The following is a 24,201-nucleotide window of genomic DNA, read 5'->3' on the forward strand; positions in this document are numbered from 1 at the left end:
TGTGATTGGCTGAGCGGCGCATGGGCGGGACTAAAGCAGCGGTGCGAGATCGCGATTGGCCGGGTTGAGCGGAAGAGGAGAGGCGGAGAGCCGGGACAAGATGGCGGCGCTGTGGCGGGCGCTGCGGGCGCTGCGGGCGCTGCCCGCCGGGGCTCGGGGCCGCTCGGCCGCGTCTCCCGGGGCTGTGGCGCTGCCGCGGCCGCTCGGAGCCGACGCGCACGAGGAGGAGCCGATGCTGGTGGCGCAGAAAAAGGTGAGAGACCAAGGACAAAGCGGGAGGGGCGGGGCGAGGGCGTGAGGGGGGATGGAGGGTGGGCGGGGCCTCAATTGGGGCGGGCTTTTGTGGGGGCGTGGCCTAATTAGAACGGGCGTGGCTTAATGTGAGCGGAGCTTTGGTTAATGCTAAAAGTGGGCGTGGTTTAATTTGGGGCGGGGCTTCTCCATGAGGAGGGGGCGTGGCCTGTGCCGAATTTGGGGAAGGGGACACACTTGGGGTCTGTACCGAATTTGGCTCCAGGTTTGGGGACATTTTGGGGGGAATTTGTGGTGTTTGGAAGGGGTTTTGGGCGTTTTGGGGAGGATTTGGGATGGTTGGGAGAGGCTTGAGGGGGATTCAGGATGCTTGGGGGAAAGTTTTGGGGTGGCTTGAGGGTATTTTGGGGTGTTTGGGTGGAAAATTTGAGGAGGGGGGGGTCACACCCGGTGACCCTCAGGGAGGTGTGTGGTGGGATGGGAAGGGGCGTGGCCTGGGCTGAATTTGGGGAGGGGGTTGGGCGCACCTGAGGGGGGGTCTCAGCAGGTTCTTCCCTCCCTCACAGAACCCCGATTACCACGGATTCTCGGCTGACCCCGAAGCCGATGTCACCAACATGCGCGCCGCCTTCCTGGCCGGCATCTCCATCGCCATCATCCTCGGCTCCGTCTTCGTGCATTACCTGCCCGACTACGGGTCCGTGAGAGGGGGGGTCTCACCCGGGAGACCCCCCCGGGGTAAATGGGGGAGGGGGACAGCCCCTTGGGGAACCGATGGAGGGGCTGGCATTGATATTTTTGGGGTTTTTAGAGGGTTTTGGGTGTTGTGGGGTCTCCTGAGAGCTCTGTGAGGACTTCACGGGGAATTTAGGAGCTGACACGATGCCCCTGTGGGGGTCTCCATGGATTCTTTGGGGGTTTTGGGGTCCGTAGCGCCCTTGGCAGCTCTGGGGGTGTCCGTAGGAGCCCGTAGGGAGGAGATTTGGGGGAGTTGGGAGAGGATTTAGGGGGGCTGCAGAGCCCTGTGGGAGGGTGAGGGAGGTGGGGAATGCTTAGGGTGGTCTCAGAGGTCCTGTAGGGACACCTGGGCGCTTGAGGAGGGAGGAATTTACACACCTGGCGGGGAATTTGGGGTGTCCCCATGGATCCCCCGAGGTGTGGGGCTCACCTGTCCCTTCCCCCACAGGCTGCAGCAGTGGGCCCGGCGCGAGGCCGAGATCCAGGTGCGGGAACGGGAGCGCCGGGGGCTGCCCCTGCTCACCTCCAACTACTACGACCCCGATCGCCTCCCCCTGCCCCCATCGGAGTGACCCCGGACCAAATCAAATCAAATTCTTGATTTATGAATAAAGTTCTGGGTCCCCCTGGCTCCCGGGCCTTTTATTTAGGGGGTAAAGGAACGAGAAACTACGTCTCCCAGCAGCCCTTGCTGATTCGTGACGTCACAACCCGGCGACGCCATCTAGAAATGGCGCTCCGGTGCGAGGGGCGTGTGGGCGGTACCAGGAAGAGGCGCGGCCTCATTTCAATACAATTAAAAGTAATTAATTTATTCGTTATTAACTTCCGATTATTTTCCTCCAATTCCTTTAAAATTTATCGTCAAAATTTCCCGGGCCGGGGGGCGGAGAAAATGCCTGGCGGAAATGACGTCACGTATTTTTTCCCGCCTCTCGCTCTGATTGGTCGCTTTTCACTAGGGCGGAGAAAATGCCGGGCGGAAATGACGTCACGAAATTTTTTCCCGCCTCTCGCTCTGATTGGTCACTTCCCTCAGCGTGTGGGCGGAGCTTCCGCTGTTTGCTTCCGGATTGGGCGGGGGCCGCAGCTGAGGGTGAGGGAGGTGGGGGAGGGGCGGCTCCGGCGAGGTTTTTTTGGGGGGTTCTGAGGGGATTTTGGGGGTCCCGGTGCCCCCAACCGGGTCCTCATCACTGTCCGTGCCCCCCTCAGGCCGCCATGAGCCTGCAGTGGACGGCGGTGGCCACGTTCTTGTACGCGGAGGTTTTTTTGGTGTTGCTGCTCTGCGTCCCTTTCGTTTCTCCGGCCAGGTGAGAATGGGGAGGATTCGTGAGGCTAAAATTGGGAATTTGTTGGGGTTCTGACGGGAATTCTCTGGAATTTTGGCGGTTCTGAGGGAATTCTCTGGAATTTGGAGGATCCTGAGGGGGATTCCACAGAATTTGAGGGGATTCCCTGGAATTTGGGGATTCCTGAGGGGATTCTCTGGAATTTGAGGGGTCCTGAGAATGAATTCTCTGGAATTTTGGGGGTCCTGAGAGTGAATTCTCTGGAATTTGGAGGATCCTGAGGGAGATTCCCCAGAATTTGTGGGGATTCCCTGGAATTTTAGGGGGGGAATCCCCGAGAGGGATTCCCTGGAATTTTCTGAGGTCCTGGGGGAAGAATTCCTTTCATTTTTCTTTGGAATTTGAGGAAAATTTCCCAATTTTTCGCCTCTTCTTTCCCCTTCAGATGGCAGAAGATTTTCCGCTCCCGTCTCGTCGGCCTGGCCGTGGCCTATGGCAACACTTTCTTCATCGTCCTCATCGTCATCCTCGTGCTGTTGCTCCTCGGTGGGTCTGGGGGAGGTTTTGGGGGGGATTTGGGGGGATTTGGGGATGGTTGGAGAGGCTTGAGGGGCATTTGGGGTGGTTGGGGAGGTTTTGGGGGGATTTGAGTTGGTTGGGGGAAAGTTTTGGGGGGATTTTGTGGGGATTTCTGGGGAATTTGGGATGGTTGGAGAGGTTTGAGGGGCATTTGGGGTGGTTGGGGGAAAATTTGGGGTGGTTGGGGAGGTTTTGGGGGGGTTTGAGGGTATTTTGGGGGGGATTTGGGGGGATTTGGGGATGGTTGGGGAGGTTTTGGGGGGATTTGGGGGGATTTGGGGGGATTTTGGGATGGTTGGGGAGGTTTTGGGAGGGTTTGGGAGGATTTTGGGGGGATTTGGGGGGATTTGGGGATGGTTGGAGAGGCTTGAGGGGCATTTGGGGTGGTTGGGGAGGTTTTTGGGAGGGTTTTGGGGGATTTTGGGGGGATTTGAGTTGGTTGGGGGAAAGTTTTGGGGGGATTTGGGGGGATTTTAGGATGGTTGGGGAGGTTTTGGGAGGGTTTGGGGGGATTTTGGGGAGGTTTGGGGGTATTTGGGTAGGGTTTGAGGGTATTTTGGGGAGGTTTGAGGGTATTTGGGTAGGGTTTGGGGGTATTTTGGGGAGGTTTGAGGATATTTTGGGAAGGTTTGCGTGTATTTTGGGGAGGTTTGGGGGTATTTTAGGGAGGTTTGGGGGTATTTTAGGAAGGTTTGAGGATATTTTGGGGAGGTTTGAGGGTATTTGGGTAGGGTTTGGGGGTATTTTGGGGAAGTTTGAGGATATTTTGGGTAGGGTTTGGGGGTATTTTGGGGAAGTTTGAGGATATTTTGGGGAGGTTTGAGTGTATTTGAGGAGATTTCAAGACATTTTGAGGAAGATTTGAAAAGCTCTGGAGGAATCTGAACCAACCACAACAATCCCTACGCCGATTCCGGGAGCTTCCCAAACATTTTTGGCCGCGTCTAAAAACATTCCCACGGCTTTTCCCCCCCTCGGCGTATCCGGGGTGGGCTCTGGGGAGGATTTTGGGGGTCTCAGGGGGTCTCAATCACCCTTCCCACCCCTCAGATGCCCTGAGGGAGACCCGGAAATACAGCGTGGGCGAGCGGGAGGCGCTGAGCAGCAGCCCGGCCGCCCTGGAGCATTTCCACATGAAACTCTTCCGTGCCCAGAGGAACCTTTACCTGGCTGGCTTCGCCCTGCTGCTCTCCTTGTGAGCCTGGGGCTCATCTGGGGGGTCCTGGAGGCGATTTTGGGGGGTCTGGAGTCAATTTGGGGGGTCCTGGAGCTGATTTGGGGGGTCTGGAGTCAATTTGGGGGTCCTGGAGCTGATTTGGGGGGTCTGGGAGGGGTTAGGAGCTGTTTTAGGGGAGTGGGAGGGGGCTTTACCTGGCTGGCTTCGCCCTGCTGCTCTCCTTGTGAGCCTGGGGGTCATCTGGGGGGTCCTGGAGTCGATTTTGGGGGGTCTGGAGTCAATTTGGGGGGTCCTGGAGCCAATTTGTGGGGTCTGGAGCTGATTTGGGGGCTCCTGGAGTCAATTTGGGGGGTCTGGAGCTGATCTGTGGGGTCTGGAGCTGATTTGGGGGGTCTGGAGCCAATTTTGGGGGGTCCTGGATTCAATTTTTGGGGGTTCTGGAGTCAATTTGGGGGGTCCTGGAGTCAATTTGGGGGGTCCTGGAGTCAATTTGTGGGGTCTGGAGCTGATTTGTGGGGTCTGGAGCTGATTTGGGGGTTCTGGAGTCAATTTGGGGGGTCCTGGAGCTGATTTGGGGGGTCCTGGAGCTGATTTGGGGGGTCCTGGAGTCAATTTGGGGGGTCCTGGAGTCAATTTGGGGGGTCTGGGAGGGGTTAGGAGCTGTTTTAGGGGAGTGGGAGGGGGTTTTACCTGGCTGGCTTCGCCCTGCTGCTCTCCTTGTGAGCCTGGGGGTCATCTGGGGGGACCTGGAGTCGATTTTGGGGGGTCCTGGAGTCAATCTGGGGGGTCCTGGACTCAATTTGGGGGGTCCTGGAGCCAATTGGGGGGTCTGGAGTCAATTTTGGGGGGTCTGGGAGGGGTTAGGAGCTGTTTTAGGGGAGTGGGAGGGGGCTTTACCTGGCTGGCTTCGCCCTGCTGCTCTCCTTGTGAGCCTGGGGCTCATCTGGGGGGTCCTGGAGGCGATTTTGGGGGGTCTGGAGTCAATTTGTGGGGTCCTGGAGCCAATTTGTGGGGTCTGGAGCTGATTTGGGGGGTCTGGAGCCAATTTTGGGGGGTCCTGGATTCAATTTTTGGGGGTTCTGGAGTCGATTTGGGGGGTCCTGGAGTCAATTTGGGGGGTCCTGGAGTCAATTTGTGGGGTCTGGAGCTGATTTGTGGGGTCTGGAGCTGATTTGGGGGTTCTGGAGTCAATTTGGGGGGTCCTGGAGCTGATTTGGGGGGTCCTGGAGCTGATTTGGGGGGTCCTGGAGTCAATTTGGGGGGTCCTGGAGTCAATTTGGGGGGTCTGGGAGGGGTTAGGAGCTGTTTTAGGGGAGTGGGAGGGGGTTTTACCTGGCTGGCTTTGCCCTGCTGCTCTCCTTGTGAGCCTGGGGGTCATCTGGGGGGTCCTGGAGTCGATTTTGGGGGGTCCTGGAGCTGATTTGGGGGGTCTGGAGTCAATTTGGGGGTCCTGGAGTCAATTTGGGGGGTCCTGGAGCCGATTTGGGGGGTCCTGGATTCAATTTTTGGGGGTTCTGGAGTCAATTTGGGGGTCCTGGAGTCAATTTGGGGGATCCTGGATTCAATTTTGGGGGGTCTGGGAGGGGTTAGGAGCTGTTTTAGGGGAGTGGGAGGGGGCTTTACCTGGCTGGCTTCGCCCTGCTGCTCTCCTTGTGAGCCTGGGGGTCATTTGGGGGGTCCTGGAGCCGATTTGGGGGGTCCTGGAGCCGATTCGGGGGGTCCTGGAGCTGATTTGGGGGTCCTGGAGTCAATTTGGGGGGTCCTGGAGTCAATTTGGGGTGTCCTGGAGCTGATTTGGGGGGTCCTGGAGTCAATTTGGGGGTCCTGGAGTCAATTTGGGGGGTCTGGAGCCAATTTGGGGTGTCCCTGAACCCCATTTTTGTGTCCCCAAAATTTCCTGGATCCCAAAATTTCCTCAGATTCCCAAATTTCCTGGATCTCGGCCTAGGCCGCACTCGAAGCCTCCAACCAGGCCTCACTCGAACAGGCCCAGGGGGGGCTCAGGGTGACCCTGAAGGGGTTAAAACATTTTGGGGTGTCCCTGAACCCCGTTTTTGTGTCCCCAAAATTTCCTGGATCCCCAAAATTTCCAAGATTCCCAAAATTTCCAGGATCCAAGAAGTTTCCTTGACCTCGGCCTAGGCCGCACTCGAAGCCTCCAAGGAAGCCTCACACGAACAGGCCCAGGGTGGGCTCAGGGTGACCCTGAAGGGGTTAAAACATTTTGGGGTGTCCCTGAACCCCATTTTTATCCCCTCAAAATTTCCTGGATCCCCAAAATTTCCAAGATTCCCAAAATTTCCAGGATCCAAGAAATTTCCTGGATCTCGGCCTAGGCCGCACTCGAAGCCTCCAACCAGGCCTCACTCGAACAGGCCCGGGGGGGCTCAGGGTGACCCTGAAGGGGTTAAAACATTTTGGGGTGTCCCTGAACCCCATTTTTATCCCCTCAAAATTTCCTGGATCCCCAAAATTTCCAAGATTCCCAAAATTTCCTCAGATTCCCAAATTTCCTGGATCTCGGCCTAGGCCGCACTCGAAGCCTCCAACCAGGCCTCACTCAGACAGGCCCAGGGGGGGCTCAGGGTGACCCTGAAGGGGTTAAAACATTTTGGGGTGTCCCTGAACCCCGTTTTTGTGTCCCCAAAATTTCCAGGATCCCTAAAATATCCAAGATTCCCAAATTTCCTGGATCTCGGCCTAGGCCGCACTCGAAGCCTCCAACCAGGCCTCACTCGAACAGGCCCAGGGTGGGCTCAGGGTGACCCTGAAGGGGTTAAAATATTTTGGGGTGTCCCTGAACCCCGTTTTTGTGTCCCCCCAGCCTCCTGAGGCGCCTGGTGACGCTGATTTCGGCGCAGGCCGCGCTCGGCGCCTCCAGCCAGGCTTTCCGCAAGCAGGCCGAGGGCGCCAGCCAGGCCGCACGGCAGTACCTGGAGGATAACGACGCCCTCAGGAAGGTAAAAAACGAGCCAAGAAACACCCAAAATCACCCCAAAAAACACCCAAAATCACCCCAAAAACAACCCCAAAATCACCCCAAAAACAACCCCAAAATCACCCCAAAAACAACCCCAAAATCACCCAAAAACAACCCCAAAATCACCCCAAAAACACCCAAAATCACCCCAAAAACAACCCCAAAATCACCCCAAAAACGCCAAAATCACCCCAAAAACAACCCCAAAATCACCCCAAAACCACCCAAAATCACCCCAAAAACAACCCCAAAATCACCCCAAAAACACCCAAAATCACCCCAAAAACACCCAAAATCACCCCAAAAACCACCCCAAAATCACCCCAAAAACACCCAAAATCACCCCAAAATCACCCCAAAAACACCCAAAATCACCCCAAAACAACCCCAAAATCACCCCAAAAACACCCAAAATCACCCCAAAAACAACCCCAAAATCACCCCAAAAACAACCCCAAAATCACCCCAAAAACACCCAAAATCACCCCAAAAACAACCCCAAAATCACCCCAAAAACACCCAAAATCACCCCAAAAACAACCCCAAAATCACCCCAAAAACAACCCCAAAATCACCCCAAAAACAACCCCAAAATCACCCCAAAAAACACCCAAAATCACCCCAAAAACAACGCCAAAATCACCCCAAAAACAACCCCAAAATCACCCCAAAAACAACCCCAAAATCACCCCAAAAACAACCCCAAAATCACCCCAAAACACCCAAAATCACCCCCAAAACAACGCCAAAATCACCCCAAAAACAACCCCAAAATCACCCCAAAAACAAGCCCAAAATCACCCCAAAAACACCCCCAAAATCACCCCAAAAACAACGCCAAAATCACCCCAAAAACACCCAAAATCACCCCAAAAACAACCCCAAAATCACCCCAAAAACACCCAAAATCACCCCAAAAACACCCAAAATCACCCCAAAAACAACCCCAAAATCACCCCAAAAACGCCAAAATCACCCCAAAAACACCCAAAATCACCCCAAAAACACCCAAAATCACCCCCAAAACACCCCAAAATCACCCCAAAAACACCCCCAAAATCACCCCAAAAACAACCCCAAAATCACCCCAAAAACAACCCCAAAATCACCCCAAAAACACCCAAAATCACCCCAAAACCACCCAAAAAATAACACCAAAAAAATAAAAAAAATCAGGATAAAACCCAAAAAAATCAGAATAAAACCCAAAAAAATTAGGATAAGACCCCAAAAAATCAGGATTTAACCCCAAAAAATCAGAATAAAACCCCAAAAAATCAGAATAAAACCTAAAAAAATCAGGATAAAACCCCAAAAAATTCAGGATAAAAACCCCCAAAAAATCAGGATAAAACCCAAAAAAATCAGGATAAAAACCCCCAAAAAATTCAGGATTTAACCCCAAGAAAATCAGAATAAAACCCAAAAAAATTCAGAATAAAACCCCAAAAATTGAGGATTTAACCCCAAAAAATCAGAATAAAACCCCAAAAAATCAGGATAAAAACCCCAAAAAAATCAGGATAAAAGCCCCAAAAAAATCAGGATAAAACCCAAAAAAATCAGGATAAAACCCCAAAAGAATCAGAATAAAACCCCAAAAAAATCAGAATAAAACCCCCAAAAAATTAGAATAAAACCAAAAAAAAATCAGAATAAAACCCAAAAAAATTCAGAATAAAACCCCAAAAATTCAGGATTTAACCCCAAAAAATCAGAATAAAACCCCCAAAAAATCAGAATAAAACCCAAAAAAATTCAGGATAAAACCCAAAAAATCAGAATAAAACCCCCAAAAATTCAGGATAAAAACCCCCAAAAAAATCAGAATAAACCCCAAAAAAATCAGAATAAAATCCCCAAAAATTCAGGATTTAACCCCAAAAAAATCAGGATAAAACCCCCAAAAATTCAGGATTAAACCCCAAAAAAATCAGAATAAAATCCCCAAAAAAACCAGGATAAAACCTAAAAAAAATCAGAATAAAAACCCCAAAAAAATCAGGATAAAACCCCAAAAAATCAGGATAAAACCCCAAAAAAATCAGGATAAAAACCCCAAAAAATCAGGATAAAAACCCCAAAAAAATCAGAATAAACCCCAAAAAAAATCAGAATAAAACCCAAAAAAATCAGAATAAAACCCAAAAAAATCAGAATAAAACCCCCAAAAAATCAGGATAAAACCCAAAAAAATCAGAATAAAAACCCCAAAAATTCAGGATTTAACCTCAAAAAATCAGAATAAAACCCCAAAAAAATCAGGATAAAACCTAAAAAAAATCAGAATAAAACCCCCCAAAAAATCAGGATAAAACCCAAAAAAATCAGGATAAAACCCCAAAAAAATCAGGATAAAACCCCAAAAAAATCAGAATAAAACCCCCCAAAAAAATCAGAATAAAAACCCCCAAAAAATCAGAATAAAACCAAAAAAAAAATCAGCATAAAACCCCCAAAAATCAGGATTTAACCCCAAAAAATCAGGATTAAACCCCAAAAAAATCAGAATAAAACCCCAAAAATTCAGGATTTAACCTCAAAAAATCAGAATAAAATCCCCAAAAATTCAGGATTTAACCCCAAAAATCAGGATTTAACCCCAAAAACCCTCTGGGCACCCCAAGACCCCCCCAAATAAAATCCCTGAACCCCTTTTTTTTTTTGCCCCCCCCAGCAGCTGAAGGAGTCTGGGGGGGCCCCGTCCCCCAGCCGGGACGAGAACGAGACCCTCAAGGCCAAGGTGGAGTCGCTGAAGGAGGAGCTGGAGCTCAGCAAGAAAGGTGAGGGGGGAAAATTGGGAATTTTGGGAATTTTGGGAATTTTGGGAATTTTGGGAATTTTGGGGGATTTGGGGGGGAATTTGGGGGAGAATTTTGGGGATTTGGGGGGGAATTTTGGGGATTTGAGGGGGAATTTGGGTGAATTTTGGGAATTTTGGGGGATTTGGGGGGGAATTTTGGGAAATTGGGGGAGTTAAATAGGGATTTATGGGAGTTAAAGAGGAATTTGGGGGGAATTTTGGGGATTTGGGGGGGAAATTTGGGGGAATTTTGGGGATTTGGGGGGAATTTTGGGGAATTTTGGGGATTTGGGGGGGAATTTGGGGGAGAATTTTGGGGATTTGGGGGGGAATTTTGGGGATTTGAGGGGGAATTTGGGTGAATTTTGGGGAATTTTGGGGATTTGGGGGAAAATTTTGGGGGAATTTTGGGGAGAATTTTGGGGATTTGGGGGGAATTTTGATAATTTTGGGGGAATTTTGGGGATTTGGGGGGGAATTTTGGGGATTTGAGGGGAAATTTTGGGGATTTGGGGGGGGAATTTTTGGGGATTTGGAGTGGATTAGAGAGTTAAAAAGGGAATTTTGGGGGAAATTTTGGGGTCTGAGAGGGTTAAAAAGGGAATTTGGGGGGAATTTTGGGGATTTGGGGGAAATTTTGGGAATTTGGGGGGAAATTTTGGGGATTTGAGGGGGAATTTTGGGGATTTGGGGGGGAATTTTGGGAATTTTGGGGGAATTTTGGGGATTTGGGGTGGATTTTGGGGATTTGGGGGGGAATTTTGGGGATTTGAGGGGGATTTTGGGGTGGATTTTGGGGATTTTGGGGAGGATTTTGGGGATTTTGGGGTGGATTTGGGGGATTTTGGGGTGGATTTTGGGGGTTTCGGGGTGGATTTTGGGGATTTTGGGGTGGATTTTGGGGAGGATTTTGGGGGTTTCAGGGTGGATTTTGGGGTGGATTTTGGGGATTTTGGGGTGGATTTTGGGGAGGATTTTGGGGTGACCCCGAGCTCCCCCAGCCCTGGAGAAGGCGGAGAGCGAGGCCATGAGGGGTTTGGGGATTTTGGGGAGGATTTTGGGGTGGATTTTGGGGTGGATTTTGGGGATTTTGGGGTGGATTTGGGGGATTTTGGGGATTTTGGGGGTTTTGGGGTGGATTTTGGGGTGACCCGAGTCCCCCAGCCCTGGAGAAGGCGGAGAGCGAGGCCATGAGGGGTTTTGGGGTGTCTGGGATGGATTTTGGGGTGTCTGGATGGGTTTTGGGGTGACCCCGAGCTCCCCCAGCCCTGGAGAAGGCGGAGAGCGAGGCCATGAGGGGTTTGGGGGTTTCAGGGTGGATTTTGGGGTGTCTGGGTGGATTTTGGGGTGGATTTTGGGGTGGATTTTGGGGATTTTGGGGTGTCTGGATGGGTTTTTGGGGTGACCCCGAGTCCCCCAGCCCTGGAGAAGGCGGAGAGCGAGGTGCAGGCCATGCGGCGCCAGGCCCAGGGTCTGACCCGCGAGTACGACCGGCTGCTGGAGGAGCACGCGCGGCTGCAGGTACCCCAAAACACCCTAAAAACAGCCCCAAAAACACCCCAAAAACAGCCCCAAAAACACCCCAAAAACAGCCCCAAAAACACCCCAAAATAGCCCCAAAATCCCCCCCAAAATCCCCTCCAGGACCCCCCCCAAAAACCCCAAAACCCCCAGACCCCCCAAAAAACCCCAAATCCCCCCCAAAAAACCCCAAAATCCCCCCCAAAATCCCCTCCAGAACGCCCCAGATTCCCCAAAAAACCCCAAAACCCCCCCAAAAAACCCCAAAATCCCCTCCAGGATCCCCCCAAAAACCCCAAAACCCCCAGACCCCCCAAAAAAACCCAAATCCCCTCCAGGACCCCCCCCAAAAACCCCAAAATCCCCCAGACCCCCCAAAAACCCCAAAATCCCCTCCAGGACCCCCCAAAAAACCCCAAAACCCCCCAAAAAACCCCAAATCCCCCCCAAAAAACCCCAAAATCTCCCCCAAAATCCCCTCCAGGACCCCCCAAAAAACCCCAAATCCCCCCCAAAAAACCCCAAAATCCCCCCCAAAATCCCCCAGACCCCCCCAAAATCCCCCAGACCCCCCAAAATCCCCTCCAGGACCCCCCAAATCCCCCCTTTGCCCCCCCCAGGCCGCGCACGACGGACCCCGCGACAAGAAGGAGGAGTGATGGGCGTGGCCACGCCAAGCCACGCCCACCGGACAAAACCACGCCCACAAACGGTTACAAACCCCGCCCCCGGGACCAGGCCACGCCCACATCCCCAAAGCCACGCCCACAACTCCATATTTGGGAGGGGTCCGGTTTTGAACGCGGCGGTTTTGGGGACCCTCCCCCCCCCCCCTTTTTTTTTTTTTTTTTTGGTTTTTGGGGTCCAAATTGGTTTTTTGGGGGGTCCAAGCCTCGTTTTGGGGAGGCCGAGCCCCCTCCCCCCCTTCTCCCGTTGTTTTTGGGGGGGTTTTTTGGGGACCCCTCCCCGTTTTTTTTCTGCTTCAATAAAAAAAAAACCTCGGGTTGGGTTTTTGGGTCCCAAAATTCTCACCCTGGGACCCCCAAATTCCTTCTTGGGACCCCCAAATTCCTTCCTGGGACCCCCAAAATCCTTCCTGGATCCCCAAAATCCCTCTTGAGACCCCCAAAATCCCCCCCAGGACCCCCAAAATCCTTCCTGGGACCCCCAAAATCCTTCCTGGGATCCCCAAAATCCCTCTTGAGACCCCCAAAACCCCTCTTGAGACCCCCAAATTCCTTCCTGGGACCCCCAAATTCCTCCAGGGATCCCAAATTCCTTCCGGGACCCCCAAATTCCTCCAGGGATCCCAAATTCCTTCCTGGGACCCCCAAAAATCCTCCTGGGATCCCCAAAATTCCTCTTGAGACCCCCAAAATCCTTGGGACCCCCAAAAATCCTCCAGAGAGACCCCCGAGGTTCCACCTTCTTTTATTGGCACCGTGCACAGTTGTGGGGGGGACGCCGTGGGGCAGGATCCCCCCTCTATGGGGCAGGGAGCCCACCAGGGACCCCCTGCTATGGGGCAGGACCCCCAATTTGGGGCAAAACCCCCCAATTTTGGGGTAAAACCCCCCAATTTTGGGGCAAAACCCTCAATTTATGGGGCAAAACCCTCAATTTATGGGGCAAAACCCCCCATTTATGGGGCAGGGCTTTGCTATGGGGCAGAACCCCCCGAGTTATGGGGCAGGGGGGTCCGTCCCCGCTATGGGGCGGGGGTGAAGGGTCCGGGCGTGGCCCCGCAGAGCCTCAAATTCCCTCTGGACAAAATCGGTCAGCGCCTTCCGGAGCTCCACCTGTGGGGCAGGGAGGGACGGATCTGTGGGGCTGGGAAATGGATCTATGGGGCTGGGAGGGACGGATCTGTGGGGCTGGGAAACGGATCTATGGGGCTGGGAAATGGATCTATGGGGCTGGGAAATGGATCTGTGGGGCTGGGAGGGACGGATCTGTGGGGCTGGGAAATGGGGATGTGTGGGGCTGGGAGCCATGGATCTGTGGGGCTGGGAACTGGGGATGTGTGGGGCAGGGAACTGGGGATGTGTGGGGCTGGGAAATGGATCTATGGGGCAGGGAGGGACGGATCTGTGGGGCTGGGAGGGACGGATCTGTGGGGCTGGGAGCTGGGGATGTGTGGGGCTGGGAGGGACGGATCTATGGGGCTGGGAGGGACGGATCTATGGGGCTGGGAACTGGATCTGTGGGGCTGGGAAACGGATCTATGGGGCTGGGAGGGACGGATCTGTGGGGCTGGGAAATGGATCTATGGGGCTGGGAGCTGGGGATGTGTGGGGCTGGGAGCCACGGATCTATGGGGCTGGGAACTGGGGATGTGTGGGGCTGGGAGCCACGGATCTGTGGGGCTGGGAAACGGATCTATGGGGCTGGGAGGGACGGATCTGTGGGGCTGGGAAATGGATCTATGGGGCTGGGAACTGGATCTATGGGGCTGGGAGGGACGGATCTGTGGGGCAGGGAGGGACGGATCTATGGGGCTGGGAACTGGATCTGTGGGGCTGGGAACTGGATCTGTGGGGCTGGGAAATGGATCTATGGGGCTGGGAACTGGATCTGTGGGGCTGGGAACTGGATCTGTGGGGCTGGGGGATGCACAGATCTATGGGGCAGAGCAGGAGCTGCTCCCAATCCATGGGTCAGACACATGCTAAAATCTATGGGGTTCCAATCCCAAATCTATGGGGCAGAACCCCCCAAATCTATGGAGTGAGACCTCCCAAATCTATGGGGTAAAACGTTCCAGATCTATAGGTCAGAACCCCCCAAATCTATGGGCAAAACCTTCCAGATCTATGGGTCAGGAACTCCAAATCTATGGGTCAGAACCCCCCCAGATCTATGGGGCAAAACCTCCCAAATCTATGGGGTAAAAGACCCCAAATCTATGGGGTAAAACCTCCCCAGATCTATGGGGTGAATCCCCCCAAATCTCTGGGTCAGGAACCCCAAACCTATGGGTCAGAACCCCCCCAAATCTATGGGGCAAAATATTCCAAATCTATGGGGTAAAAGACCCCAAATCTCTGGGTCAGAACCCCCCAAATCTATGGGGCAAAGCCTCCCAAATCTATGGGTCAGGAACCCCAAATCTCTGGGTAAAACCCCCCAAATCTATGGGTCAGAATCCCCCCAGATCTATGGGGCAGCCCCCAATGTGGGGGTCCTAGCCCCCCCAGATCTATGGGGCAGCCCCCAATGTGGGGGTCCCAGCCCCCCCAGATCTATGGGGCAGCCCCACACGAGGGGGTCCCAGCCCCCCCAGATCTATGGGGCAGCCCCCAATGTGGGGGTCCCAGCCCCCCCAGATCTATGGGGCAGCCCCCAATGTGGGGGTCCCAGCCCCCCCAGATCTATGGGGCAGCCCCACACGAGGGGGTCCCAGCCCCCCCAGATCTATGGGGCAGCCCCACACCCACCGTGGGGGTCCCCTCGCTGCGCAGCCGCTCCAGGAGGGGTCGGACGCTGAACGGGCGCCCCACGACCACCGTGATGTGCTGGGGGACAGAAACGGGGGGCGGTGGGGAGAGAGACCCCAAAAACCCCACGGAGACCCCAAAAAACCCCAAAGAGACCCCAAAAACCCCAAAGAGACCCCAAAAAACCCCACAAAGACCCCAAAAAACCCCAAAGAGTCCCCAAAAAACCCCTCAGAGACCCCAAAAAAACCCAAAGAGACCCCAAAAACCCCAAAGTGACCCCAAAAACCCCAAAGAGACCCCAAAAAACCCCAAAGTGACCCCAAAAACCCCAAAGAGACCCCAAAAACCCCACGGAGACCCCAAAAAACCCCTCAGAGACCCCAAAAAAACCCAAAGAGACCCCAAAAACCCCACGGGGACCCCAAAGACCCCCAAAAAACCCCAGAGACCCCAAAAAAACCCCACAGACCCCCAAAAACTCCTCAGTGACCCCCAAACTCCCCAAGAGACCCCAAAACCCCCTCAGAAACCCCCAAAAAACCCCACCAAAAACCCCCCAAAATCCAACAAAGACCCCAAAAAACCCCTCAGTGACCCCAAAAACCCCAAAGAGACCCCAAAAAACCCCAAAGAGACCCCAAAAAACCTCTCAGAGACCCCCAAAAAAATCCCCCAGAGACCCCCAAACCCCCCCCGAGACCCCCAAACTCCCCCTGAGACCCCCAAACCCCCTCAGGGACCCCCAAACTCCCCCTGAGACCCCCCAAACCCCCCCAGAGACCCCCAAACCCCCCCCGAGACCCCCAAAAACCCCCCCCGAGACCCCCCAAAACCCCCTCAGAGACCCCCAAAACCCCCCCAGAGACCCCCAAAAACCCCAAAGAGACCCCAAAAAACCCCAAAGAGACCCCAAAAAACCCCAAAGAGACCCCAAAAAAACCCCCCCGAGACCCCCAAAACCCCCCCGGCCCCCCTCACCTGCCCCACCCGGGGCACGTAGGGCCGGCAGTTGGGGAGGACATCGCTCATCCCTGGGGGGGAGGGGGCACAACTGGGAGACCCCTCCTCAAATATCGGGGTCCCCTCGCCCTCCCCCCCCCCACTTTAGACCCCCAAAATCCCCCCCAAAATCGACTGAGATACCCCAAAAACAGCCTGAGACCCCCCAAAAACATCCTGAGACCCCCTAAAACCCCCCTTGGGACCCCCCAAAAACACCCTGAGACCCCCCAAAATATCTTGGGACCCTCCCCAAATACTTTGGGACCCCCTCAGGACCCCCCAAAACCCCCCCATGTGCCCCCCCAACTCCTTCCCGTACCCCCAAAGCCCCTCCAGGACCCCCCAAAACATCCTGAGACCCCCCAAAACCCCCCCAAAACCCCCCAGGACCCCCCCAAAACCCCTGGGGCCCCCCCCAAAACATCCTGAGACCCCCCAAAACCCCCCCAAAACCCCCCAGGACCCCCCCAAAACAACCGGGACCCCCCCCAAAAAATCCTGGGACCCCCCCAAAACATCCTGGGACCCCCCAAAACCCCCCCAAAACCCCCCAGGACCCCCCAAAACCCCCAGGACCCCCCCAAAAAATCCTGGGACCCCCCCAAAACCCCCAAAAACCTTCCCTGTACCCCCCAAAATTTCTCCTTCTCCTCCCCCCCAGTCACCCCGAGACCTCAGAGCCCCCCAAACCCCCTGGAGCCCCCCAAAATCCCCCCAAAACCCCCCCAAAACCCCCCCAGAGCCCCCCAAAACCCCCGGAGCCCCCCACTCACCCCCGTGCCAGAGCGGGAGGATCACGGGGTCCCGGCGACACTCGGCCAGGAGCCGCCCGATGCCTGGGGGGATTTTGGGGGGGCTTTGGGACCCCCTGGGACATTCTGGGGGGGCTTTGGGACCCCCTGGGGCATTTTGGGGGGGCTTTGGGACCCCCTGGGGCATTTTGGGGGGGCTTTGGGACCCCCTGAGAGATTTTGGGGGGGGCTTTGGGACCCCCTGGGGCATTTTGGGGAGGATTTTGGGGGTCCCGGGTGTTTTTTGGGGGGGCTTTGGGACCCTTTGGGGCATTTTGGGGGGGCTTTGGGACCCTTTGGGGCATTTTGGGGGGGCTTTGGGACCCCCTGGCGGATTCTGGGGGGGCTTTCGGACCCCCTGAGAGATTTTGGGGGGGGTTTGGGACCCCCCTGGGGCATTTTGGGGGGGCTTTGGGACCCCCCGAGGGATTTTTGGGGGATTTTGGGGTCCCAGTTGGATTTTGGGGAGGATTTTGGGGGTCCCGGGTGTTTTTTGGGGGGGTTTTGGGACCCTTTGGGGCATTTTGGGGGGATTTTGGGGGGGCTTTGGGACCCCCAGGTGGATTTTGGGGAGGATTTTGGGGGTCCCGGGTGTTTTTTGGGGGGGTTCTGGAACACCCTGGGGGATTTTGGGGGGATGTTGGGACCCCCTGAGGGATTTTGGGGGATTTTGGGACCCCCTGGGACATTTTGGGGGGGCTTTGGGACCTCCTGGGGGATTTCTGGGAGGATTTTGGGGGTCCCAGGTGGATTTTTTGGGGGTTTTTGGGGTTTTTGGGGGGGTTTGGGGCCTTTTTGGGGGGTCCCAGGTGGATTTTTGGGGGGTTTTGGGGGTTTTTGGGGGTCTCACCCCATTTGAAGCGCGCGACCTCCTGGCCCAGGTTCACTTTCCCTGGGGGGGGGGAGGAAAAATGGGGCTGGGGGGGGTCGGGACCCCCAAAATCCTCCCCAGGGACCCCAAAATCCATCCCAGAGACCCCAAAATCCCCCCAGGGACCCCAAAATCCTCCCCAGGGACCCCCAAAATCCATCCCAGAGACCCCAAAATCCCCCCAGGGACCCCAAAATCCTCCCAGGGACCCCTCCCAGTTCCCCCCAGTCCATCCCAGTCCATCCCAGTCCATCCCAGTCCCTCCCAGTCCATCCCAGTCCATCCCAGTGTCCCCAAATCCCCAATTCCCCATCAATTTTGCCCCAAAATTCAGACTTTTCCCATTTTTTTTCCATATTTTCCCCATTTTTTCTCCGTTTTTCTCCTGGTTTTTTGCTCCCAGTCCATCCCAGTCTATTTCCAGTGCTCCCAGTCCATTCCAGTCCCTCCCAGTCCATCCCAGTTCAATCCCAGTCCCTCCCAGTCCATCCCAGTTACCCTCGGGGAACACGTGCACCCCATTCCCAGTGCTCCCAGTGCTCCCAGTCCATTCCCAGTCCCTCCCAGTCCATCCCAGTCCCTCCCCGTCCCTCCCAGTCCATCCCAGTTCAATCCCAGTCCCTCCCAGTCCATCCCAGTCCATCCCAGTCCCTCCCCGTCCCTCCCAGTCCATCCCAGTTCAATCCCAGTGCCCATCCCAGTCCATCCCAGTCCATCCCAGTCAATCCCAGTTCAATCCCAGTCCCTCCCAGTCCATCCCAGTCAATCCCAGTTCAATCCCAGTCCCTCCCAGTCCATCCCAGTCAATCCCAGTCCATCCCAGTCCATCCCAGTCCCTCCCAGTGCTCCCAGTGCTCCCAGTGCCCCATCCCAGTCCCTCCCAGTCCATCCCAGTTCAATCCCAGTCCATCCCAGTCCATCCCAGTCCCTCCCAGTCCATCCCAGTTCAATCCCAGTCCATCCCAGTCCATCCCAGTCCCTCCCAGTCAATCCCAGTTCAATCCCAGTCCATCCCAGTCAACCCCAGTTCAATCCCAGTCCCTCCCAGTCCATCCCAGTTACCCTCGGGGAACACGTGCACCCCATTCCCAGTGCTCCCAGTGCTCCCAGTCCATTCCCAGTCCCTCCCAGTCCATCCCAGTCCCTCCCCGTCCCTCCCAGTCCATCCCAGTTCAATCCCAGTCCCTCCCAGTCCATCCCAGTCCATCCCAGTCCCTCCCCGTCCCTCCCAGTCCATCCCAGTTCAATCCCAGTCCCTCCCAGTCCATCCCAGTTACCCTCGGGGAACACGTGCACCCCATTCCCAGTCCATTCCAGTCCATCCCAGTCAATCCCAGTTCAATCCCAGTTCAATCCCAGTCCCTCCCAGTCCATCCCAGTTACCCTCGGGGAACACGTGCACCCAGTCCCCCTGGTTGAGCCTCTCCAGGATGAAATCCATCCCCCGCTGGTACACGCCGTCCCCTGCGCACCAGTTCGGTACTGGGAGCCTCCCAGTATGGACTGGGAACCTCCCAGTATGGACTGGGAATCACCCAGAGCCTCCCAGTATGGACTGGGAACCTCCCAGTATGGACTGGGAACGGCCCAGAGCCCCCCAGTATGGACTGGGAATCACCCCAGAGCCCCCCAGTATGGACTGGGAATCACCCAGAGCCTCCCAGTATGGACTGGGAACCGCCCAGAGCCTCCCAGTATGGACTGGGAATCACCCCAGCCCTCCCAGTATGGACTGGGAATCACCCAGAGCCTCCCAGTATGGACTGGGAACCGCCCAGAACCTCCCAGTATGGACTGGGAACCTCCCAGTATGGACTGGGAATCACCCAGAGCCTCCCAGTATGGACTGGGAACCGTCCCAGTCCTCCCAGTATGGACTGGGAATCACCCCAGCCCTCCCAGTATGGACTGGGAATCACCCAGAGCCTCCCAGTATGGACTGGAGAGAGACCAGTGCTCCCAGTGCATTCCCAGTTCTGCTCCCAGTGCTCCCAGTCCCCCCCAGTCGCTCCCAGTCCATCCCAGCCCCCTCCCAGTGCCCCCCAGTGCCCCCCCAGTCCCCCCAGTCCCTGTCCCAGCACTCCCAGTGCTCCCAGTCCATCCCAGTGCCCCCCCAGTCCCTCCCAGTCCCCCCCAGTTCCTGTCCCAGTCCCCCCCAGTTCCCCCAGTCCCCCCCAGCCCCCCCAGTCCCCCCCAGTCCCCCCAGTCCCCCCAGTCCCCCCAGTTCCCCCAGTCCCCCCCAGTTCCCCCCAGACCCCCCCAGTTTCCCCCCAGTGCTCCCAGCCCCCCCCCAGTTTCCCCCCCAGTCCCCCCCAGCCCCCCCAGTCCCCCCAGCCCCCCCCAGTGCTCCCAGTTGCCCCCCAGCCTGTCCCAGTCCCTCCCAGTTCCCCCAGTCCCCCCAGTCCCCCCCCAGTCCCCCCAGCCCCCCCAGCCCCCCCAGTCCCTGTCCCAGTCCCCCCCAGTTCCCCCAGTTTCCCCCCCAGTCCCCCCCAATCCCCCCCAGTCCCCCCCAGCCCCCCCAGTCCCCCCCAGTCCCTGTCCCAGTGCCCCCCAGTCCCTGTCCCAGTCCCCCCAGTTTCCCCCCCAGTTTCCCCCCCAGTCCCCCCAGTCCCCCCAGTTTCCCCCCCAGCCCGTCCCTGTCCCCTCCCAGTCCCCCCAGTCCCCCCCAGTCCCCCCAGTCCCCCCCAGTCCCCCCAGTTTCCCCCCAGTTCCCCCCAGTCCCTGTCCCAGTCCCCCCAGTTCCCCCAGTTTCCCCAGTTCCCCCCAGTCCGTCCCAGTCCCCCCCAGTTCCCCCCAGTCCGTCCCAGTCCATCCCAGTCCCCCCAGTCCCCCCCAGTCCCCCCAGTTTCCCCAGTTTCCCCCGTTACCGCGGCACACGGGCACGCAGCGCCCCAGGCTGAAGAAGAGCGAGTGCAGCTCCCGCGTGAAGCAAATGTCAGCGGCCGTGGGGGTCCTGGGGGGGCCAAATGTGGGGAGGGGGCGCCGGGAACCCCCAAAAACCCCCCTTGGGACACCCCCAGAGCGTCTGGGACCCCCAAAATCCATCCTGGGACCCCCAAAAACCTCCCTGGGACCCCCAAAATCCATCCTGGGACCCCCAAAATCCATCCTGGGACCCCCAAAAACCTCCCTGGGACCCCCAAAAACCTCCCTGGGACCCCCAAAATCCATCTTGGGACCCTCAAAATCCATCCTGGGACCCCCAAAAACCCCCCAGGGTCACCCCCAGAGTGTCTGGGACCCCCAAAATCCATCCTGGGACCCACAAAAACCTCCCTGGGACCCCCAAAATCCATCCTGGGACCCTCAAAAACCTCCCTGGGACCCCCAAAAACCCCCCTGGGACCCCCAAAAACCTCCCTGGGACCCGCAAAATCCCTCCTGGGACCCCCAAAACCCCCCCCGGGACACCCCCAGAGCGTCTGGGACCCCCAAATCCATCCTGGGACCCCCAAAATCCATCCTGGGACCCCCAAAATCCATCCTGGGACCCCCAAAACCGCCCCAAAATCCCCTCGAGGGGCACCTGAGACCTCCCAGGACCCCCCAGACCTCCCCCAAAATCCCCTGGGACCCCCCAAAACCCACCTAGGACCCCCCCAGACCCTCCTGGGACCCCCCAAAACCTCCCCAAATCCACCCAGAACACCCCAAAACTCCCTGGGACCTCCCCCAGACCCTCCTGGGACCCCCCAAACCCCCCCCAAATCCACCCAGAACCCCCCAAAGACCCCCAGGACCCCCCAAAACCCCCCCAAATCCACCCAGGATCCACCAAAAGCCCCCCAGGACCCTCAAAAAGCCCCCAGGACCCCTCAAAAAGCCCCCCAGGACCCCCCAAAAAGCCCCCCAGGACCCCCCAAAAAGCCCCCCAGGACCCCCCAAAGCCCCCCAGGACCCCCCAAAAGCCCCCCAGGACCCCCCAGCCCCCCTGACCAGCGCATCCTCTGCAGGTTCCAGACGTGCCGCAGCTTCAGGGACCCTGGGGGGGGTGGGAGGGGTCACGGGGACCCCCCAAAAAGACCCCCAGAGACCCCCCCAAAACCCCACAGCCCCTCTAGGAGCCCCCCAGGAGCCCCCCAAACCCCTCTAGGATCCCCCAAAGCCCCCCAGGACCCCTCTAGGACCCTCCCAGGACCCCCCAACTCCCCCTAAGCCCCTCTAGGACCCCTCAATTCCCCCCCAAACCCCCCTAGGACCCCCAAGGATCCCCCCAAACCCCTCTAGAACCCCCCAGGATCCCCCCAGGACCCCCCAAACCCCTCTAGGACCCCCCAGGACCCCCCCAAACCCCTCTAAGACCCCCCCAGGACCCCCCCAACTCCCCCCCAATCCCCTCTAAGACCCCCCAAACCCCCCCCAGGACCCCTCTAGGACCCCCCAACTCCCCCCCAAGCCCCTCTAGGCCCCCCCAGGACCTCCCCAAACCCCTCTAGGCCCCCCCAGAACCCCCCCAGGAGCCCCCAAGCCCCCCCAGGACCCCCCCAGGACCCCCCAAACCCCTCTAGGCCCCCCCAACTCCCCCGCAAGCCCCTCTAAGACCCCCCAGGACCCCCCCAGGACCCCCCAAATCCCTCTAGGACCCCCCCAAACCCCTCTAGGACCCCCCAGGACCCCCCCAGGACCCCCCCGAACCCCTCTAAGACCCCCCAGGACCCCCCCCCCAGCCCGTACCCCACAGGTGGGGGTCGTCCATGCAGGAGGCGTGGTTGGACAGGGTCAGCAGGGGGGTCCCGGGACCCCTCCCCTCCACCAGCTCGTGCAGAACCTCGGCGTTGTGAACCCGCAGCCGGTTCAGGTACCCTGGGGAGGGGTCCCGGGGGGGCTTCTGGGGGGTCCCAGAGCCCCTCGGAGGTGTTTTAGTGGGGTTGGGGAGGGGTCTCGGGGGGGTCCCAGGGAGCTGGGGGGGGGATAAAGGGGTTGGAGGAGGAATTTGGGGGGGGGGGTGAAGAGTTTTGGGGGGTTTGGAGGATGTTTGGGGGGGTCTGAAGGAGTTGGGGGGGGTCTCAAGGGGTCTGGGGGGGTCTCAAGGGGTCTGGGGGGGTCTTAAAGGGGTCTGGGGGGGGTCTCAAGGGGTCTGGGGGGGTCCCAAAGGGGTTGGAGGGGGATTTTGGGGGGTCTCAAGGGGTCTGGGGGGGTCTCAAGGGGTCTGGGGGGGTCTTAAAGGGGTTGGAGGGGGATTTTGAGGGGTCTCAAGGGGTCTGGGGGGGTCTTAAAGGGGTTGGAGGGGGATTTTGGGGGGTCCTGGAGAGGGTTTTGGGGGGGTCTGAAGAGTTTTGGGGGGTCTAAAAGAGCTGGGGGGGTCTTCAGGGGTCTGGGGGGGGGGTCCCAAAGGGTCTGGGGGGGTCCCAAGGGGTCTCGGGGGGGTCCCAGGGAGCTGGGGGGGGATAAAGGGGTTGGAGGAGGAATTTGGGGGGGGGGCTGAAGAGTTTTGGGGGGTTTGGAGGATGTTTGGGGGGGTCTCAAGGGGTCTGGGGGGGTCTTAAAGGGGTCTGGGGGGGGTCCCAAAGGGTCTGGGGGAATCTTAAAGGGGTTAGAGGGGGATTTTGGGGGGTCCCAAAGCATCTGGGGGGGGTCTCCAGGGGGTTGGGGGGGTCTTAAAGGGGTTGGAGGGGGATTTTGGGGGGTCCTGGAGAGGGTTTTGGGGGGGTCTGAAGAGTTTTGGGGGGTCTAAAAGAGCTGGGGGGGTCTCCAGGGGTCTGGGGGGGGTCTCAAGGGGTCTGGGGGGGGGTCCCAAAGGGTCTGTGGGGGTCCCAAGGGGTCTCGGGGGGGTCCCAGGGAGCTGGGGGGGGGATAAAGGGGTTGGAGGAGGAATTTGGGGGGGGGGCTGAAGAGTTTTGGGGGTTTGGAGGATGTTTGGGGGGGTCTCAAGGGGTCTGGGGGGGTCTCAAGGGGTCTGGGGGGGTCTTAAAGGGGTCTGGGGGGGTCTCCAGGGGTTTGGGGGGGTCTCCAGGGGTTTGGGGGGAGTCTTAAAGAGGTTAGAGGGGGATTTTGGGGGGTCTCAAGGGGTCTGGGGGGGTCTCCAGGGGTCTGGGGGGGTCCCAAAGGGCCCGGGGGAGGGGGTCTCAAGGGGTCTTAAAGGGGTTGGAGAGGGTTTTTGGGGGGTCCTGGGGGGGTCCTGGGGGGCTGGGGGGATTTTGGGGGGTCCTAGAGGGTCCTGGGGGGGTTTTGGGGGGTCCTGGGGGGGTCCTGGGGGGCTGGGGGGGTTTTGGGGGGTCCTGGGGGGTTCCTGGGGGGGCTGGGGGAGTTTTGGGGGGTCCTGGGGGGGTCCTGGGGGTGTTTTGGGGGGGTCTGAAGGCTTTCAGGGCGTCCCAAAGGAGCTGGGGGGACACACAGGGGGTGCTCAGGGCAATTTGGGGAGAGGTCCCAGATGATCTAAAAGCGGCTGGGGGGGGGGGGGGGGGGTCCCAAATCTACCGTAAAAACCTAAAAATATAAAAATAACAAACCCCCCCCTCCCCAAATGTGATTGGAGGGGTTCTGGGGGTGACCAGGGTGGGTTCGGGCGGGATTTTGGGGGGGGTCTCCTCCTCAGGACCCCCCTCCCGGTGCGGTTTTATTTTGAGGGGGGGGTCACTCACGGGTCCACACGCAGCTGTAGGTGCCCACCAGGCCCGTGACCAAACGGCTCGCCAGGGCCCAGCGCCGCGACGGCTCCGCTGGGAACGGCCACTGCACGGCCAGCGGCATCCTCGGGGGGGGGCTGCGACCCCAGACCCCCCCCGGGACCCCCCAAAACCCCCCCGGGACCCCCCCCA

At 57.6% G+C, this 24,201-nt stretch overlaps 3 protein-coding genes across 4 annotated transcripts; 2 read left to right on the plus strand and 1 right to left on the minus strand.

Annotated features, from left to right (window-relative positions):
- The first annotated feature begins 66 nt into the window (after positions 1 to 66).
- NDUFB11 (NADH:ubiquinone oxidoreductase subunit B11) lies at positions 67 to 1,621 on the plus strand. Its single transcript, XM_086871070.1, has 3 exons — positions 67 to 253; positions 819 to 949; positions 1,439 to 1,621. The coding sequence occupies exons 1-3, from the start codon at positions 101 to 103 to the stop codon at positions 1,560 to 1,562; spliced, it is 408 nt and encodes a 135-aa protein (XP_086727196.1). The 5' UTR covers positions 67 to 100; the 3' UTR covers positions 1,563 to 1,621.
- Positions 1,622 to 1,984: 363 nt separating this feature from the next.
- On the plus strand, positions 1,985 to 12,348 carry BCAP31 (B cell receptor associated protein 31). The gene is made up of 8 exons (XM_086871035.1): positions 1,985 to 2,086; positions 2,203 to 2,300; positions 2,725 to 2,825; positions 3,909 to 4,053; positions 6,860 to 6,995; positions 9,693 to 9,798; positions 11,239 to 11,339; positions 11,960 to 12,348. Exons 2-8 carry the CDS (start codon positions 2,209 to 2,211, stop codon positions 11,996 to 11,998), a joined length of 720 nt encoding a protein of 239 aa, XP_086727161.1. The 5' UTR covers positions 1,985 to 2,086; positions 2,203 to 2,208; the 3' UTR covers positions 11,999 to 12,348.
- A 406-nt stretch (positions 12,349 to 12,754) lies between these two features.
- TAFAZZIN (tafazzin, phospholipid-lysophospholipid transacylase) lies at positions 12,755 to 24,180 on the minus strand. Of its 2 annotated transcripts, XM_086871048.1 has the most exons (10): positions 24,025 to 24,180; positions 22,118 to 22,246; positions 21,380 to 21,425; positions 20,311 to 20,396; positions 18,827 to 18,907; positions 17,423 to 17,464; positions 16,555 to 16,617; positions 15,758 to 15,810; positions 14,777 to 14,854; positions 12,755 to 13,138 (listed from the first exon to the last, which is right to left on the minus strand). In XM_086871048.1, exons 1-10 carry the CDS (start codon positions 24,131 to 24,133, stop codon positions 13,022 to 13,024), a joined length of 804 nt encoding a protein of 267 aa, XP_086727174.1. In that variant the 5' UTR covers positions 24,134 to 24,180; the 3' UTR covers positions 12,755 to 13,021. The 2 variants fall into 2 exon arrangements, with proteins under 2 accessions (XP_086727174.1, XP_086727175.1); XM_086871049.1 differs by lacking the exon at positions 15,758 to 15,810.
- Positions 24,181 to 24,201: the final 21 nt, after the last annotated feature.

Source organism: Cyanistes caeruleus, chromosome 34, assembly GCF_971803275.1.
Source record: "Cyanistes caeruleus chromosome 34, bCyaCae1.hap1.1, whole genome shotgun sequence".
NCBI classification, from domain to species: Eukaryota; Metazoa; Chordata; class Aves; order Passeriformes; family Paridae; genus Cyanistes; species Cyanistes caeruleus.